This window comes from Cibotium barometz, chromosome 44, assembly GCF_041138505.1.
Source record: "Cibotium barometz isolate CiBa-2024 chromosome 44, ASM4113850v1, whole genome shotgun sequence".
Classification (NCBI taxonomy): domain Eukaryota; kingdom Viridiplantae; phylum Streptophyta; class Polypodiopsida; order Cyatheales; family Cibotiaceae; genus Cibotium; species Cibotium barometz.
Genome location: NC_141089.1, coordinates 40,442,466 through 40,458,373, shown reverse-complemented (window position 1 = coordinate 40,458,373; position 15,908 = coordinate 40,442,466). Strand labels below are relative to the sequence as shown.

Below are 15,908 nucleotides of genomic sequence, written 5' to 3'. Positions count from 1 at the left end.
GGACATTGGACCAATGGATGGCCAAGCCTGAGATATGCACTGAAATGTGACTACCAGTGAACAGGACATGGTCACTGGATGTAAGGATAGGCCAGTGGATTTGGCCAGAAGCGACGGTTCACACCAGTTAGTGGCCGCCGCCTGAAAGGTCACTGTATCTTGATTTCTAAGCAGATTCTGAAGTGACCATAGAGATCAAAGATGGTCAGGAGACCATAAGGAATGCAGATGACGTCATCCCTAAAATTTAGGGAAATTGCTATTTTTGGACAGTGATCAGATTTGAAATCTCTTCGCGTCAATCTCTCCGGAATGTTGCAAGGATCAATAATCACCAAAGGACTGATGTCAAAATGTTAGCAGATTGGGAGATTTTTAGACCAAAAGACTGGAACGGGAAATGAGCTGCATGACTGCCATGTGGCAACTTTTAGGCCAGTTTCTAAGTACAGGAGGCTGGGCGCTTGATTATCTTCCCCCTGGGCTCATTTTTGTAGTCGACGGGTGGATTGTTGCAGGTTAAGAGCTATTGGAGCTTCCCCTTCTTTGTTCTCTATGTACTGAGGGTTGAGCTTGCTCCCCACACAGCCTCTCTTAACCTATATTCAGCTATGGTAATGCCCCTCTAGTGGGCTACTCTCATGAATTATGTACAACTGTGTGGGGAATATGCTTTTTGGCTGAGGCAAGAGCCTCCTTTGACAAGAACAGGAGCAGCTAATTGCTGCTCCACAGCAGGAACCGGTGAGGGTAGTTACCTCGCCACGCAGGTGTCCAATTCAGCACTAAATCAGTGCTGTTTTTGGACTGTTCAGGGGCTGTTCCAAGGCCCAGTTGATGCCAGATTGCAGAGGGACCTTGCTAGGGTCTACCAGGACAGTGTGATGGTTGTACAGAGCTGAAAACAGGTCTGTACAGAAAATACAGCAAGCTGAAATTCACTGTTTTGAACTCTAATGGGTAGGTTGAGACCTATGGAAGTGAACTCAGTCAATAGGGATTCATTCTGAGTTGTTTTGGGACAGTTTGTGTTGTTATGCTGGAAAAATTCTCCCAGAACTTGTAAACTTCAGCAGGAACAGGTAGAGTGCCTAATTGCACTCCCACTTTCTATTTTCAATCTCTTAATCAAGAAATAAATACCGCAAGGGGCGCCGGACTTCGGGGCCAATCTGGTGTTGAGCGAGGGAGCGAGGATTCTGTTTGTGTGTGTGTGTGTCATAAAGTCCAGGTATTTAATTGAAAGAATTACTGCGTTATGTGTCCACAGCCCGGTTTCATGGTTCCATTGCCGGGATAGGGTCCTCTTTTCTGCAAGAGCCCGGACACGGATTGGATTGGGTGAACAAGAGACACACACATAGAGGTACAGCTGATTACAGGTGACAAAGATTACGAGATCTTTCTTTGGATACAAGATTCCTTTGAGGGCTCAGTAGACAGCATGGCAGATAAGGGAAAAGGAAAGCTCCCGACAGAAGAGAGTTCCTCTTCTACCCGCCGACACCGTAGAGAGATGACAGGTGCCAAGGTGTCAGCATCTGAGCGGACACAACCATTGTCACAGCCAGCCATGTCAGTAGAAGAACAGGAACAAGAGGATTTATTTCATGCGCAGCTTCTGAGCATGGTTGGTACCTTTGAACAGCTGGTGAAGAATCCCAGGATGAAGAGATATTTGCAGTCAAGGATAGGGGATTCCCAGGCTGAATCATCTCAGCATGCAGTTGAGAGGGCACAGGAACAAGTGCCAAGGATGCCACAGCATGTTGAGCAGACACCAGCAGTGGCAGCTGATCCAGTGCAGCATGTTACACAGGCACAGGATCAGGCAGTTAATGGTCAGGGCAGTAATGCACAAATGGTTATGCCGACCATTCCTCCTTTGGTTGCTGCCCAACCTGGTTATTTTGGTGGTGGGTCTATTTTCCAAGCCATGGCTAGACCGCCCACAGCTTTGCCAGGTTTGATGCCAAGAGGGTCACCAGGACTGATGCCTACAGAATCTGTGAACCCTCTTTATGCCAACATAGGTGTGCAGCCTAGACTTCAGACACATTTCAGTCCAGTTTTGATGCCTGCAGCACCTGTTAGTGTGGCTGAATTTTCTCAGCCAAGTGGACAAAGGGCAGCAAGGACTGGTGCAGAGAAAGTGCAAAAGGATTTACCATTCTTACAGCCGCCAGTCTATGATTACTTGACCCCCAAGAGCAGTAAGCAAAAGGATTACAAAGAAGGTGGTGAAGCAGTGAAGTTTGAGACTTTCAGTGGGATGCAGGACAAATTGAAAGCGTTGACTTTCAATCAGCAGTTTGATGCAGCATTCACTGGAGGCAACTTCACAGAGTCTTCTAAGGTGCGGAAGGCTGCTACTTTCTTGAAAGGTAACGCATTGCAGTGGTGGACCTCACTGTTGATGCAAGGACAGGCACCTGCTACATGGGTCCAATTCAAGCAGCAGTTCTCTTTTGCATGGCTGACAAACACTTTTGAAGTGGATGTGATGACAGCATGGCACAAACTGGATGCAGCTAATTGTGCAAATCTGGAAGAGTACAATAAGAAGTTTTGGGATGCACTCTTGCCAGTAACTTCTTACAGGACAGTGTCATTGTCAGAGCAAATAAAGAAGTACTGCTGTGGTTTGCCCAAAGAGATCAGGGATTACTGCATTAAGACCAATGTTTCCAACATGACTCAACTAATTGAGAATGCAAACATGGCTAATGCACTGCTTCAGGGAGGTTCAGGTGGTTTCAAGAGCACAGTGAAGAAGGAACCTCAGACAAAAAGGAACCAGCTGTGAAGAGGGATTTCCCAGCTAGACCATTCTATGGAAAGAAACCATTTGAGAAGAAGACTTGGCAGTCACAGCCTCAGAAAAGTGCTGGTCAAGGCAAAGGACAGAAGAGGCCACTGTATGGCAAGTCATTTGAAGAGAGAAAGGCATTGATGCAAGCTGGGAAATGTTTCATCTGTGAACAGAAAGGGCATATGGCTGCAAAATGTCCACAACAGCCAGCAAAAGATGCGGAGGATAAAGAAGGGCCACCCAAGAAGAAGACAATGCCGAGTGCAGGATTGGTACCTAACATGGTTGGTGACCAACCATGTGATGATGCGACAGAATTGTGCAGAGCATGGGGTAAAATCAGAGATGCTACAGTGCTGATTTTCTTTGACCCTGGTGCTCGAGCCAACTTTATTTCACCGGCATTCGCAGCCAAGTTGGGAATTCGTGCTAAAGAGATGGGACCAGTTGGACAGGCTGATTTGGCATGCCCTGGGCATTCAGTTCCTGTCACTCCTATATAATGCTAGAAAGTCATGCTCCACCGTATGCTGGACATCGAAGTATTGATGCTACAGTGAAAGCGGTTGAGACTTTCTTTTATTGGCCAGCTTTGAGACGTGATCTTGATGCTTATGTCAGATCTTGCCTAGTATGCCAGAAGGTCAAGTTTGACAGACAGAAGGCACCTAGGTTATTGCAACCACTGCCTATTCCAGAGAGGCCATGGGAAAGTATTGCCATGGACTTCATTTTTGATCTTCCAAGAACAACTACAGGGAATGATGGAATCTCGACTGTTATATGCAGATTCAGCAAGCAGGCACACTTCATTCCTGTTAGAAAGAAGATTAAACCAGAGCACATGGTTAAGATTTTCATGCAGAATATCTTTAAATACCATGGTATGCCACAGTCTATTGTCAGTGATAGAGACCCAAGGATGACTAGCTTGTTTTGGAGAGCATTGTTTGAGAATATGGGCACGACCTTGAAATTCTCATCTTCTTTTCATCCTCAAACTGATGGGCAGTCTGAAGAGGCTAACTCTACTGTCTTGGATCTGCTGAAATGTTATGTGTCAGAGCATAAGGCAGCTTGGGACAATTATTTGCCATTGGTAGAGTATGCTTACAACAATACAGTGCATTCCTCTACTGGCAAGGCGCCTTTTGAAATTGTTGAAGGTGGCAAGAAAGTACCTCCCATTCTGCAGACAAAGGATAAGATATTTGAAGCAGATCGGTATGTTGAGGGATGGCAAGAAGCGTATAAGAAGGTCAAATATGCCTTGGAAAAGTCACAAGCTAAGCAGAAAAGAGCTGCTGACATGCATCGTCAAGAGCTCTTGTTTAAAGAAAATGACTGGGTCTTATTGCGCTTTGAAAAGGCACGATTGAGAAAGAGAAAGGGCAAGGAACGTATGTTTCCTAAGCTGAGTATGCGATATTATGGTCCTTTCCAAGTCTCAGAGAAGATCAGTGATGTGGCATACAAGCTGAAATTGCCATGGAAGATCCACAATGCAGTCCATGTGAGCCTATTGAGGCCTTTTGTTGGAGATGTGCCAGAGGATTTGATGCCTGAGGAACAGCCTGAAGTTGAGGAATTAGATGAAATTCTGATTCCTGAACAGATTCTGGCACATAAGGACAGGAAAGTGAAAGGGAAAGTTGTCAGAAGATATTTGGTGAAGTTCAAGAACTATTCACCAATGGATGCTAAATGGATGGATGAGGTTGAACTGGCTGATTCACCTCAGTTGCTGCAACTTTACAAGGAAGCTTTCCTGTTAGACACTACAGTGACATGATCTGTTTTTTGAAGCTGAATTTTGAATGACCTGTACACTTGTATCATATGTTTGGCAATGTACAGTTTTGACATTTGTTGTCAATGAATGAATGAATGGACTTTCAGTGCTTCGAAGTTGTATCTGTTACACTTCCAATGAAATGATTTACATGTTGTGACACTAATAGTACAGGACATGTGCTATTGCCCTGTGTTGCATCCGGAAACATGTATTTGACAGGCTTGAACTTGCGATGGCACTAATGGTAGTGGGGTTTTCCTATCATCGTCCTGTGTCATCCGTTAGCAAGAGATATATGCGGTGGCACTAATCACCTGGGGAATCTTGTGATCGTCCTGTGTCATCCGTTAGCATGTGGACTTGCAATCGAGGTCGTTTGCCTCTTTCAAGAGGGGGGGTTATGTCACCAGGTAGTGTACTTTGCTGCAATTGTTTTCCCTATTTATTTCTTTATATAAATATCTTTTTCTTTTTCTTTCTTTGGCTGTTGTTGCTTTCCCCCGGATCTCTTGGAAGAGCTAGGGCCATTAAATTGTCAGTTGGGTCACCCAATGGGACATTGGACCAGTGGATGGCCAAGCCTGAGATATGCACTGAAATGTGACTACCAGTGAACAGGACATGGCCACTGGATGAAAGGATAGGCCAGTGGATTTGGCCAGAAGCGACGGTTCACACCAGTTAGTGGCCGCCGCCTGAAAGGTCACTGTATCTTGATTTCTAAGCAGATTCTGAAGTGACCATTGAAACCGGCCTCTGATAGAAAACCAGAGTGCGGTAAGAGCTAACACACGTCCACTTGTAGTCTAGATGAAAAACCAAACACAGATTGGAGCTAGAGTGCCCAAATCTGAATACACAACGACACCTGTTGGCCCCAAAGCTTGGCGCCCCTTGCGGTATTTCTTTATTCCATTAAAATAATATGTATGGCTGAGTACAAAACAAAAACCAGCCAAGAGTTTACACCTGTAGTCCAATCTGACTGCCCACAAATCCTTCTCAGCACAGAGGATCTATGCACACAGATCTGTGTCCTTAAGCAACACACTGTGCCTCCCTCTGATCAGCCAAGTTCACAAAGCAGGCCAGCCATGGGCATACATCTGGCATAACTCATAAGCATGATACATATTCTCAGCTCAACATACATGTGCTGTTCAATCCCTGTCTTAATCTCTTGTCAATCTGCTATTCTCCTCCTCTCACAAGGAGCCAGATAATACATACCTGTAGCAGACATCAAGCAATAGAAAGAGAGATGGATGAACAGAGTCAAGGCTTACCAAGTTCAGCTCGTGAAACAACTCTGGAGGAGGCAACAGCACCAATCTGTGCCTGCAGGCACTTGAACCCACAATCCTGCTTCACACATGTGCTTGCACTTGCCTGTATCTTCCTCCTGATGCTCACTCCTATGCTGTCCTTGAAAGTACAGATCTGAAAATCAGCACTGTACTTGATTGTACCGCCTCAGGATGCGTGCCAAGCGTTGTACTTGCAAAAACAGCCTGCTGTCCACTTCTGTACCTGTCTGAATCAGCATGTACAGGTCTGTCCAGTACCTGTAAACACTTCTGCAGCAACTGTACCGTCTGTACCTTGCTGCCCGTACACTGTACGGCAGCCGTACCAAGTGTACCTGCTGAAAAACAAGCTGTGCAGCCTGCACAGGCCTTCTGCGCAGCCCCTAACAGCAACAGCTTGTGCGCCGCCAGCAACAGGAGAGAGAAAGAGAGAGAGAGAGAGAGAGAGTCCTGCTCTGGCCGTACAGTGCTGTACGGCTGGTTCTCTCAGAAAATCAGCAACAGTTCTGATCTTCAGCAGCCGCCTCCCCTTTCTTCAGCTTCTCCACGCATAGAATACATGCTTTTGCTCCACGACTCCCAAAAGGGAAGAGAGAGAGAGAGAAGAGAGAGAAACTCTCCAAAAGTGGCTCCTCCCCCAAAAATAATAATAATCCCTAGGGCCCAACTTGAATAAGTTCCCTAGGGCCACTAAGGCCTAGGGGCAACTTTTATAAACATTAAAAGTTAATGTTTTAATGTTCCCCCTTCACACCTAGGGTTGTCCACACATCTTTGAACACTGTCCGGGCACCCCCCATGTGAATCATAAAATATTATGACCCTGCAACCACCATGCCCACACTTGTCCTGCTCCATTTTCACAGGGCCATGACATACCCCCCTCTTGAAAGATGGCAAGCGTCCTCGATTGCATTCTGGTGATGCATCAAAATATCCAAAGTGAAATATACAATATGGCAAGATCAGCGTCCCAATCTCTCTGAGCCATACACATGTATCAATATTCACTGTAAACCAATGGCATAGTAATAGTCCAAGTTGTATACCACTGTGAACCATACATATCCACAAAAATTTCCATGTGACTAGTACACATATATCATAGAAGTCCCATAAACAGATGTACTGTCAGCCTCAGTACCTTCGGATGAGATAAAATCTGCACCAAGCGACCTCTAGATGTCATCTGAGCCTGTCTGTATCAAGGGAGTGGAGGTGCTACCCCCCTCTTGAGCATCAGGTAATGCTCCAGACCCATGCTCTGCTGAACCTGAATGAGCCACAATAAGAGTCGGCTCTAACTCAAAGGCATCGAGATAAAGCTGCAAAACCTGAGGTGAATCTGTTAAGTCACCTTCCTCCATCCACTTCGCATCCATCGGTGAATAGTTCTTGAACTTCACAAGATAGCGACGGGAAACTTTACCTCGTACCTTCCTTTGTTTATGTGCCAGTATCTGCTCTGGAATCAGAACCTCATCAAGTTCCTCAACTTCCGGCTGAGCCTCATCTGATACATCCTCAGGCACATCCCCACGGAAAGGTCTAAGAAGACTCACGTGAAAAGCATTGTGAATCCTCCAGTGATCTGGTAACTTCAAACGATAGGTTACCTCACCAATCTTTTCCAAAACCTGAAAAGGCCCATAATATCGCATACTCAACTTAGGGAATAAGCGCTCTTTACCCTTCATCTTCTTGAGTCTAGCCTTTTCAAAACGCAAAAGAACCCAATCACCCAATGCAAACTGTAAATCACGTCTGTGACGGTCTGCGGCTTTCTTTTGCTTCTGCTGAGTTTTCTGGAGGGCCAACTTAACTCTCCGATAAGCTTCATCCAAGCTCTCCACATACTGATCAGCCTCAAAAATCTTATCCTTTGTATGCAAAATGGGTGGTATCTTCTTCCCTCCTTCTACAATCTCAAAAGGCGCCTTGCCTGTCGAGCTATGTACAGTGTTGTTATATGCAAACTCCACCAAAGGAAGATACTTTTCCCATTGTTGCTTGTGCTCTGACACATAACACTTTAGAAGATCCAACACTGTAGAGTTAGCCTCTTCTGACTGACCATCTGTCTGTGGATGAAATGACGATGAAAACTTGAGAGTTGTACCCATGTTGTCAAACAACCCTCTCCAAAACAAACTCGTCATCCGTGGATCACGGTCACTAATGATAGACGTAGGCAAGCCATGATACTTGAAGATGTTCGCCATGAACAACTTCACCATATGATCCACTTTAATTGTCTTCCTCACGGGAATGAAATGAGCCTGCTTACTGAACCTGCATATGATTGTCCAGATACCATCATTTCCCGTTTGTGTCCGTGGAAGATCAAATACAAAATCCATGGCAATGCTCTCCCAAGGTCTATCCGGAATAGGTAAAGGCTGTAATAACCCTGGTGTCTTCTGACGGTCAAACTTTACCTTCTGACATACGATGCATTGCCTCACAAAGGCGTCAACATCTCTCCTCAAGGTTGGCCAATAAAAGAAAGTCTCCACTGCTTTGACCGTGGCGTCAATACCTCTATGACCTGCATACGGTGGAGCATGACTTTCAATCATAACCTTGAGTCGCAATGGCCTGGTAACACACAGTCTGCCATGCATCAATAAAAACCCATCTCTAAGAGTGTAATGCTCATGCCGCTGACCCTCAGACATCTGATCATACAACCTTTCAAAATCCTCGTCATGGGCATACTGCTCTTTCATTTCATCAAGCTCATGGTGATAAGCAAGTGAAACTGCAGAGACCTGTGGCTTGCGTGACAAAGCATCTGCCACTACATTCTTTTTGCCTTCCACATGCACAATCTGGAAGTGAAACATTGACAAAAAGTTTGCCCAACGCATATGCTTCTCTGAAAGCTTAGTCTGCGTGAGGAAATATCGCAAGGTCTGATGATCTGTCTGCACAGTGAAATCAGCCCCAAGCAAATAGTGTTTCCATGTAGAAAGAGCGTGAATTACAGCCAACATCTCTTTCTCATACACCTGTAAATGCTTCTCGGCATCTTGCAAAACTCTACTCTCATAGGCTATCACGTGTCCTTCTTGCATGAGAACTGCACCAATGCTACTTCCACATGCATCACACTGGACAACAAAAGCCTTTCGGAGGTCCGGTAACACCAATACTGGGTCCGAAGTAAGCTTTTCTTTGAGCTTTTTGAATGCTGTAATTTCCCGATCAGCCCATCTAAACGGAATTGCTTTCTTCGTCAAAGCATGAAGAGGCGAAGCAATTTCAGCAAAGTGCCGTATGTAACGCCTGTAATAGGAACACAATCCTAGAAAGCTGCGTACATCATGCACGGTCCTCAAAGCTGGCCAATTAAGTATTGCTTCCACCTTTGCTGGATCCATACGGACTCCATGACCAGACACAATATGCCCCAAGAAATGTATGTCCTGCAAGAAAAACTCACTCTTCTTGCCATTAACCACCAACCTATGGTTTCTGAGTTCTGCAAACACAATGGCCAAATGCCTTCTATGCTCTTCCTCAGTTTGTGAATGCACAATCATATCATCAAAGAATGTGCCCACAAACTCTCTATGAGGTCGGAAAATCCTGTCCATCATTCGGTTAAATGTGGCAGGCGCATTCGTCAAACCAAAGGGCATAACCAAGAACTCATACAACCCAAATGTGGTTCGGAATGCTGTCTTATGCACATCCTCGGGTCTAATGCGTATCTGATGATACCCGCTTTTCAAGTCAATACGACTAAAAACTGTGGAGCCCTGTAAGCGGTCCAAGATGTCATCGATCCTTGGTATGGGGAATCGATTCTTGATGGTATTCTTATTCAGCGCCCTGTAATCAATACACATGCGCCAAGAACCATCCTTCTTCTGCACTAAGAGCACAGGTGAGCAAAAGGGTGATGAGCTAGGCTGTATCAACCCCTTATTCAATAGCTCCTGTACCTGACTCATAATCTCTTCCTGTTGGGCTGCACTAACACGATACGGCGGTCTATTCGGTGGAGTACTACCAGGAATCAGATCTATGGCATGATCTTCTGGCCTCTCAGGAGGTAATTCTCCTGGCAATGACTCGGAAAAACAGTCTTGAAACTCACTTAAGAAATCAGCCCTGTCTTTATCTAACATTGACAAATTAGACTTAGACTCATCATCCTGTGCATCCTTTACATAAATCAAGTACGCGGAAAGATGCTTTTTCATTACTGATGAAATCGCCGAAGCGGATACAATAGGAACAGATTCCCCTTTGAGTTTTACATCCAATACATGCTCTTTCCCTCTATGAGTCAGAGTAATTTTCCTATTGTAAGTATCCACCACCGCATGTACCCTGTGGCACCATGGCATCCCCAACAAAACATCACAGCCATCCAAAGGCATGATGAAGAACTCTTCGCTGTCCACATAACCCTACAAATGAAGCCGAAGCTTCCCAATGATAGGAGTAACAGGTTCTGCATACCCTGGACAAGCCATATTTGCCTCATGTAACGGCCCCATCTCCTCTGCGCGAATCCCCAATCGGCCAGCCAAATCTGGTGAAATGAAGTTGGCTCTAGCACCTGTGTCAAAGAAGATCAAAGCATTCTGATCTCTCACTTTGCCCCATGCCCTGCACAACTCTGTAGCTTCACCACTTAGCTGCTCACCCACAAGATCAGGAACTAAACCTGCAGAAGGCTTTGGTTTCTTTGGCTTGGGCTCTCCTTTATTGTCAGGATCCTTCTTGGACGTTCTCTTGGGACAATTGAATGACATATGCCCCTCTTCAGTACAGTAAAAACACTTTTGAGCATCTCTCAAAGCCTGTCTTTCCTCAGAAGTCCTTTTGGGCATTGGCAACTTCTTATACTTTGTCTCTGTAGACCCTTTAGCATCACGAGAAGCATGCCCAAATTTTTCAGCTTTCTTGCCCAATTTCTTACTGCCTTTAAATCCAGATGAACCACCTGTGAGTAACGCATTGGCTGTCATAGCATTTTCAATCATCTGTGACATGTTCGTTACTCTTGTCTTTATACAGTAATCGCGTACCTCCTTGGGCAGCCCACAACAATACTTCTCTACCTGCTCAGATAATGGCACGGCACGATAAGAAGTCACTGGGAGTAGAGCTTCCCAAAACTTCTTGTTATAGTCTTCCAAACTATCACACTTTGAAGCATCCAGCTTGTGCCATGCTGTCATAACATCCACCTCAAATGTAGATGTGAGCCATACGGAAGAGAAAACCTGTTTGAATTGGACCCATGTGGTGGGTGCTATGCCCTGCAAAAGAAGAGTAGACCACCACTGCAAAGCATTGCCCTTGAGAAAAGTGGCAGCTTTCCTCACCTTCGAGGACTCTGTGTAATTCCCACCAGAAAAAGCAGCATCAAACTGCTGTAAAAAGGTAAGTGCCTTCAATTTATCCTTGGCCCCACTGAAAGTGTCAAACTTCACTGCAGCTCCCCCTTCCTTGTAATCCTTTGCCTTTCCCATAGGCGTTAGATTATCATATGGAAGTGGTTTCGTGAGATTGCTGCCCCCAACATTCATACCCATCATTGGGTCAACATTTCCCATTCCAACACCAGGGATACCATACATCCCAGCCATGTTTCCATACATTCCATGCTGCATACCTGGCTGCATGCCACCAAACATATTGCCTTGCATTCCAGGTTGCATGCTTCCAAACACATTTCCTTGCATACCGGACTGCATACCACCATACATATTCCCTTGCATGCCAGGCTGAAAATTGGCTCCAAAAGGCCCATACATACCCATGCCTCCCTGAGGATAACCCCCAGTCATGGATTGAAACACTGAGCCACCACCAAAGTACCCTGGATGCATGTTCTGCTGAGGAATAGGTGGCTGTCCATAGAAGGAACTCTGTGGGTTAGCACCAAAAGCATGCTGCATGTTCGGAAACTGGGCAGGAGATGGATCCTGTGGAGTGGTACCACTATGACCATGAGAAAGATTCTTCGAACGAACCTTCTTCTTCTTTTTCTGGGGCTCTGTGCGGGGCTCTGAGCGAGATCTCATAAATTCAGCAAATCTCTCGCTCTGTGTGAGCTGCATAAAAGTATCCATAACACTAGCCAAGCGATCTTTGAACCGAGCATCATCATCCTCTTTACCATGCACATCTTCTGGCTGTGTTACATCCTCATAAGGCTCAACATCTGCAGCCTGTTCTCCTGCAAAAATATCCTCAGATACATCTCTTTCAGGAGAAGTCTCTTGCTCTTCTTCTTCTTGATAGAAGTACTCTTCCTCTGTATCAGACATGGTTGCTGAATTTTCAGCGATGGCTTTCTCCAAAACAACCACGAGCTCACCCCCTTCAGAAAGTTGATGATTGGTCCCGGCAACGGAACCTTGAAACCGGCCTCTGATAGAAAACCAGAGTGCGGTAAGAGCTAACACACGTCCACTTGTAGTCTAGATGAAAAACCAAACACAGATTGGAGCTAGAGTGCCCAAATCTGAATACACAACGACACCTGTTGGCCCCAAAGCTTGGCGCCCCTTGCGGTATTTCTTTATTCCATTAAAATAATATGTATGGCTGAGTACAAAACAAAAACCAGCCAAGAGTTTACACCTGTAGTCCAATCTGACTGCCCACAAATCCTTCTCAGCACAGAGGATCTATGCACACAGATCTGTGTCCTCAAGCAACACACTGTGCCTCCCTCTGATCAGCCAAGTTCACAAAGCAGGCCAGCCATGGGCATACATCTGGCATAACTCATAAGCATGATACATATTCTCAGCTCAACATACATGTGCTGTTCAATCCCTGTCTTAATCTCTTGTCAATCTGCTATTCTCCTCCTCTCACAAGGAGCCAGATAATACATACCTGTAGCAGACATCAAGCAATAGAAAGAGAGATGGATGAACAGAGTCAAGGCTTACCAAGTTCAGCTCGTGAAACAACTCTGGAGGAGGCAACAGCACCAATCTGTGCCTGCAGGCACTTGAACCCACAATCCTGCTTCACACATGTGCTTGCACTTGCCTGTATCTTCCTCCTGATGCTCACTCCTATGCTGTCCTTGAAAGTACAGATCTGAAAATCAGCACTGTACTTGATTGTACCGCCTCGGGATGCGTGCCAGGCGTTGTACTTGCAAAAACAGCCTGCTGTCCACTTCTGTACCTGTCTGAATCAGCATGTACAGGTCTGTCCAGTACCTGTAAACACTTCTGCAGCAACTGTACCGTCTGTACCTTGCTGCCCGTACACTGTACGGCAGCCGTACCAAGTGTACCTGCTGAAAAACAAGCTGTGCAGCCTGCACAGGCCTTCTGCGCAGCCCCTAACAGCAACAGCTTGTGCGCCGCCAGCAACAGGAGAGAGAAAGAGAGAGAGAGAGAGAGTCCTGCTCTGGCCGTACAGTGCTGTACGGCTGGTTCTCTCAGAAAATCAGCAACAGTTCTGATCTTCAGCAGCCGCCTCCCCTTTCTTCAGCTTCTCCACGCATAGAATACATGCTTTTGCTCCACGACTCCCAAAAGGGAAGAGAGAGAGAGAGAAGAGAGAGAAACTCTCCAAAAGTGGCTCCTCCCCCAAAAATAATAATAATCCCTAGGGCCCAACTTGAATAAGTTCCCTAGGGCCACTAAGGCCTAGGGGCAACTTTTATAAACATTAAAAGTTAATGTTTTAATGTTCCCCCTTCACACCTAGGGTTGTCCACACATCTTTGAACACTGTCCGGGCACCCCCCATGTGAATCATAAAATATTCTGACCCTGCAACCACCATGCCCACACTTGTCCTGCTCCATTTTCACAGGGCCATGACAGACCATAGAGGTCAAAGATGGTCAGGAGACCATAAGGAATGCAGATGACGTCATCCCTAAAATTTAGGGAAATTGCTATTTTTGGACAGTGATCAGATTTGAAATCTCTTCGCGTCAATCTCTCCGGAATGTTGCAAGGATCAATAATCACCAAAGGACTGATGTCAAAATGTTAGCAGATTGGGAGATTTTTAGACCAAAAGACTGGAACGGGAAATGAGCTGCATGACTGCCATGTGGCAACTTTTAGGCCAGTTTCTAAGTACAGGAGGTTGGGCGCTTGATTATCTTCCCCCTGGGCTCATTTTTGTAGTCGACAGGTGGATTGTTGCAGGTTAAGCGCTATTGGAGCTTCCCCTTCTCTGTTCTCTATGTACTGAGGGTTGAGCTTGCTCCCCACAGCCTCTCTTAACCTATATTCAGCTATGGTAATGCCACTCTAGTGGGCTACTCTCATGAATTATGTACAGCTGTGTGGGGAATATGCTTTTTGGCTGAGGCAAGAGCCTCCTTTGACAGGAACAGGAGCAGCTAATTGCTGCTCCAAAGCAGGAACCGGTGAGGGTAGTTACCTCACCACGCAGGTGTCCAATTCAGCACTAAATCAGTGCTGTTTTTGGACTGTTCAGGGGCTGTTCCAAGGCCCAGTTGTTGCCAGATTGCAGAGAGACCTTGCTAGGGTCTACCAGGACAGTGTGGTGGTTGTACAGAGCTGAAAACAGGTCTGTACAGAAAATACAGCAAGCTGAAATTCACTGTTTTGGACTCTAATGGGTAGGTTGAGACCTGTGGAAGTGAACTCAATCAGTAGGGATTCATTCTGAGTTGTTTTGGGACAGTTTTAGTGTTGTTATGCTGGAAAAATTCTCCCAGAACTTGTTAACTTCAGCAAGAACAGGTAGAGTGCCTAATTGCACTCTCGCTTTCTATTTTCAATCTCTTAATCAAGAAATAAATACCGCAAGGGGCGCCGGACTTCGGGGCCAATCTGGTGTTGAGCGAGGGAGCGAGGATTCTGTTTGTGTGTGTGTCATAAAGTCCAAGTATTTAATTGAAAGAATTACTGCGTTATGTGTCCATAGCCCGGTTTCAGGAGCTGCATGTGCAACTCCATAACCTTGAGCCTCAAATCACGTGTAACACAAACACGATTATCCATTATAAGATAACCTTACATGATAACATAATGAGAAGTCCATTCACCAATCTGTATCTTGGCTCATATATCCTTAAAATCATCATCATTCGCGTACAGATCTCTCATAGCCATCAAATTCCGATGATAGGAAAAGGTCACAGACTCATTATGTGGTCTGCATGATGATAGACCATTTGCTACCACCTGGCGTGATGAATTTGAAAGTGAAACATGGACAAAAAGTTTGCCCATAACATATGCTTCTCTAAAAACATGGTTTGGATAAGGGAATACCATAAACTCTGATGATCCGTCTTCACCATAAATTCAGCCCCAAGCAAATAATGCTTCCAAATCATAAAGGCATGAATCTCGCCTAGAAGTTTCTTCTCATAAACCTGTATATGTCTTTCGGCATGTTGAAGTATACGGCTAAATCTGATGATCTGTCTTCACTATAAATTCAGCCCCAAGCAAATAATGCTTCCAAATCGTTAAGGCATGAATCACAGCTAGAAGTTCCTTCTCATAAACCTGTAGATGCCTTTCCGCATGTTGAAGTCGATAGCTTTCAAAACCCACCGCCTATCCATCCTAACTCAAAACAACCCGAATGCAATCTCCACATGTATCACACTCAACCACAAACAGCTCACCCTCGGCTTCTTTTCCAAACCCTCTTTTGGTGAGACTATTCCTTCTTGAAGGACTGTCCATCCTTCTTGGAGTTTGATGTTTTGAAGATCCTCAGACATTCTTCATGTTCATATTTTCTCCCACAAAAGCAGAAATCATAACATCTTGAGAGTCTCAATAGGGCACACCTACAAATAATCCTGGATACGATTTGTTGATCTCGATCAACATATGTGCTTGAAAGGTGTTACCCTCATATAAGGACTACAAAACCTGTCACAAAAGGTTTGAACCGAATCATTCTCATTCTCATTCTCATTTTCATTTTGGGAAAGTTGCTCCCATACCATAATAACATTGTCTTCGAAATTCTTGGATAGGAACTGCTTCTAGAATTGTTT

General features: G+C 45.3%; 2 protein-coding genes across 3 annotated transcripts in view; one reads left to right on the top strand and one right to left on the bottom strand.

The window, feature by feature from the left end:
• LOC147613285 (uncharacterized) overlaps positions 1-15,908 on the bottom strand; it is a 57,048-nt gene that overhangs the window by 32,623 nt on the left and 8,517 nt on the right. The gene's annotated exons all lie outside the window — the stretch shown is intronic.
• On the top strand, positions 1,445-2,806 carry LOC147613286 (uncharacterized). Its single transcript, XM_086782774.1, has one exon. The coding sequence runs from the start codon at positions 1,445-1,447 to the stop codon at positions 2,804-2,806; it is 1,362 nt and encodes a 453-aa protein (XP_086638900.1).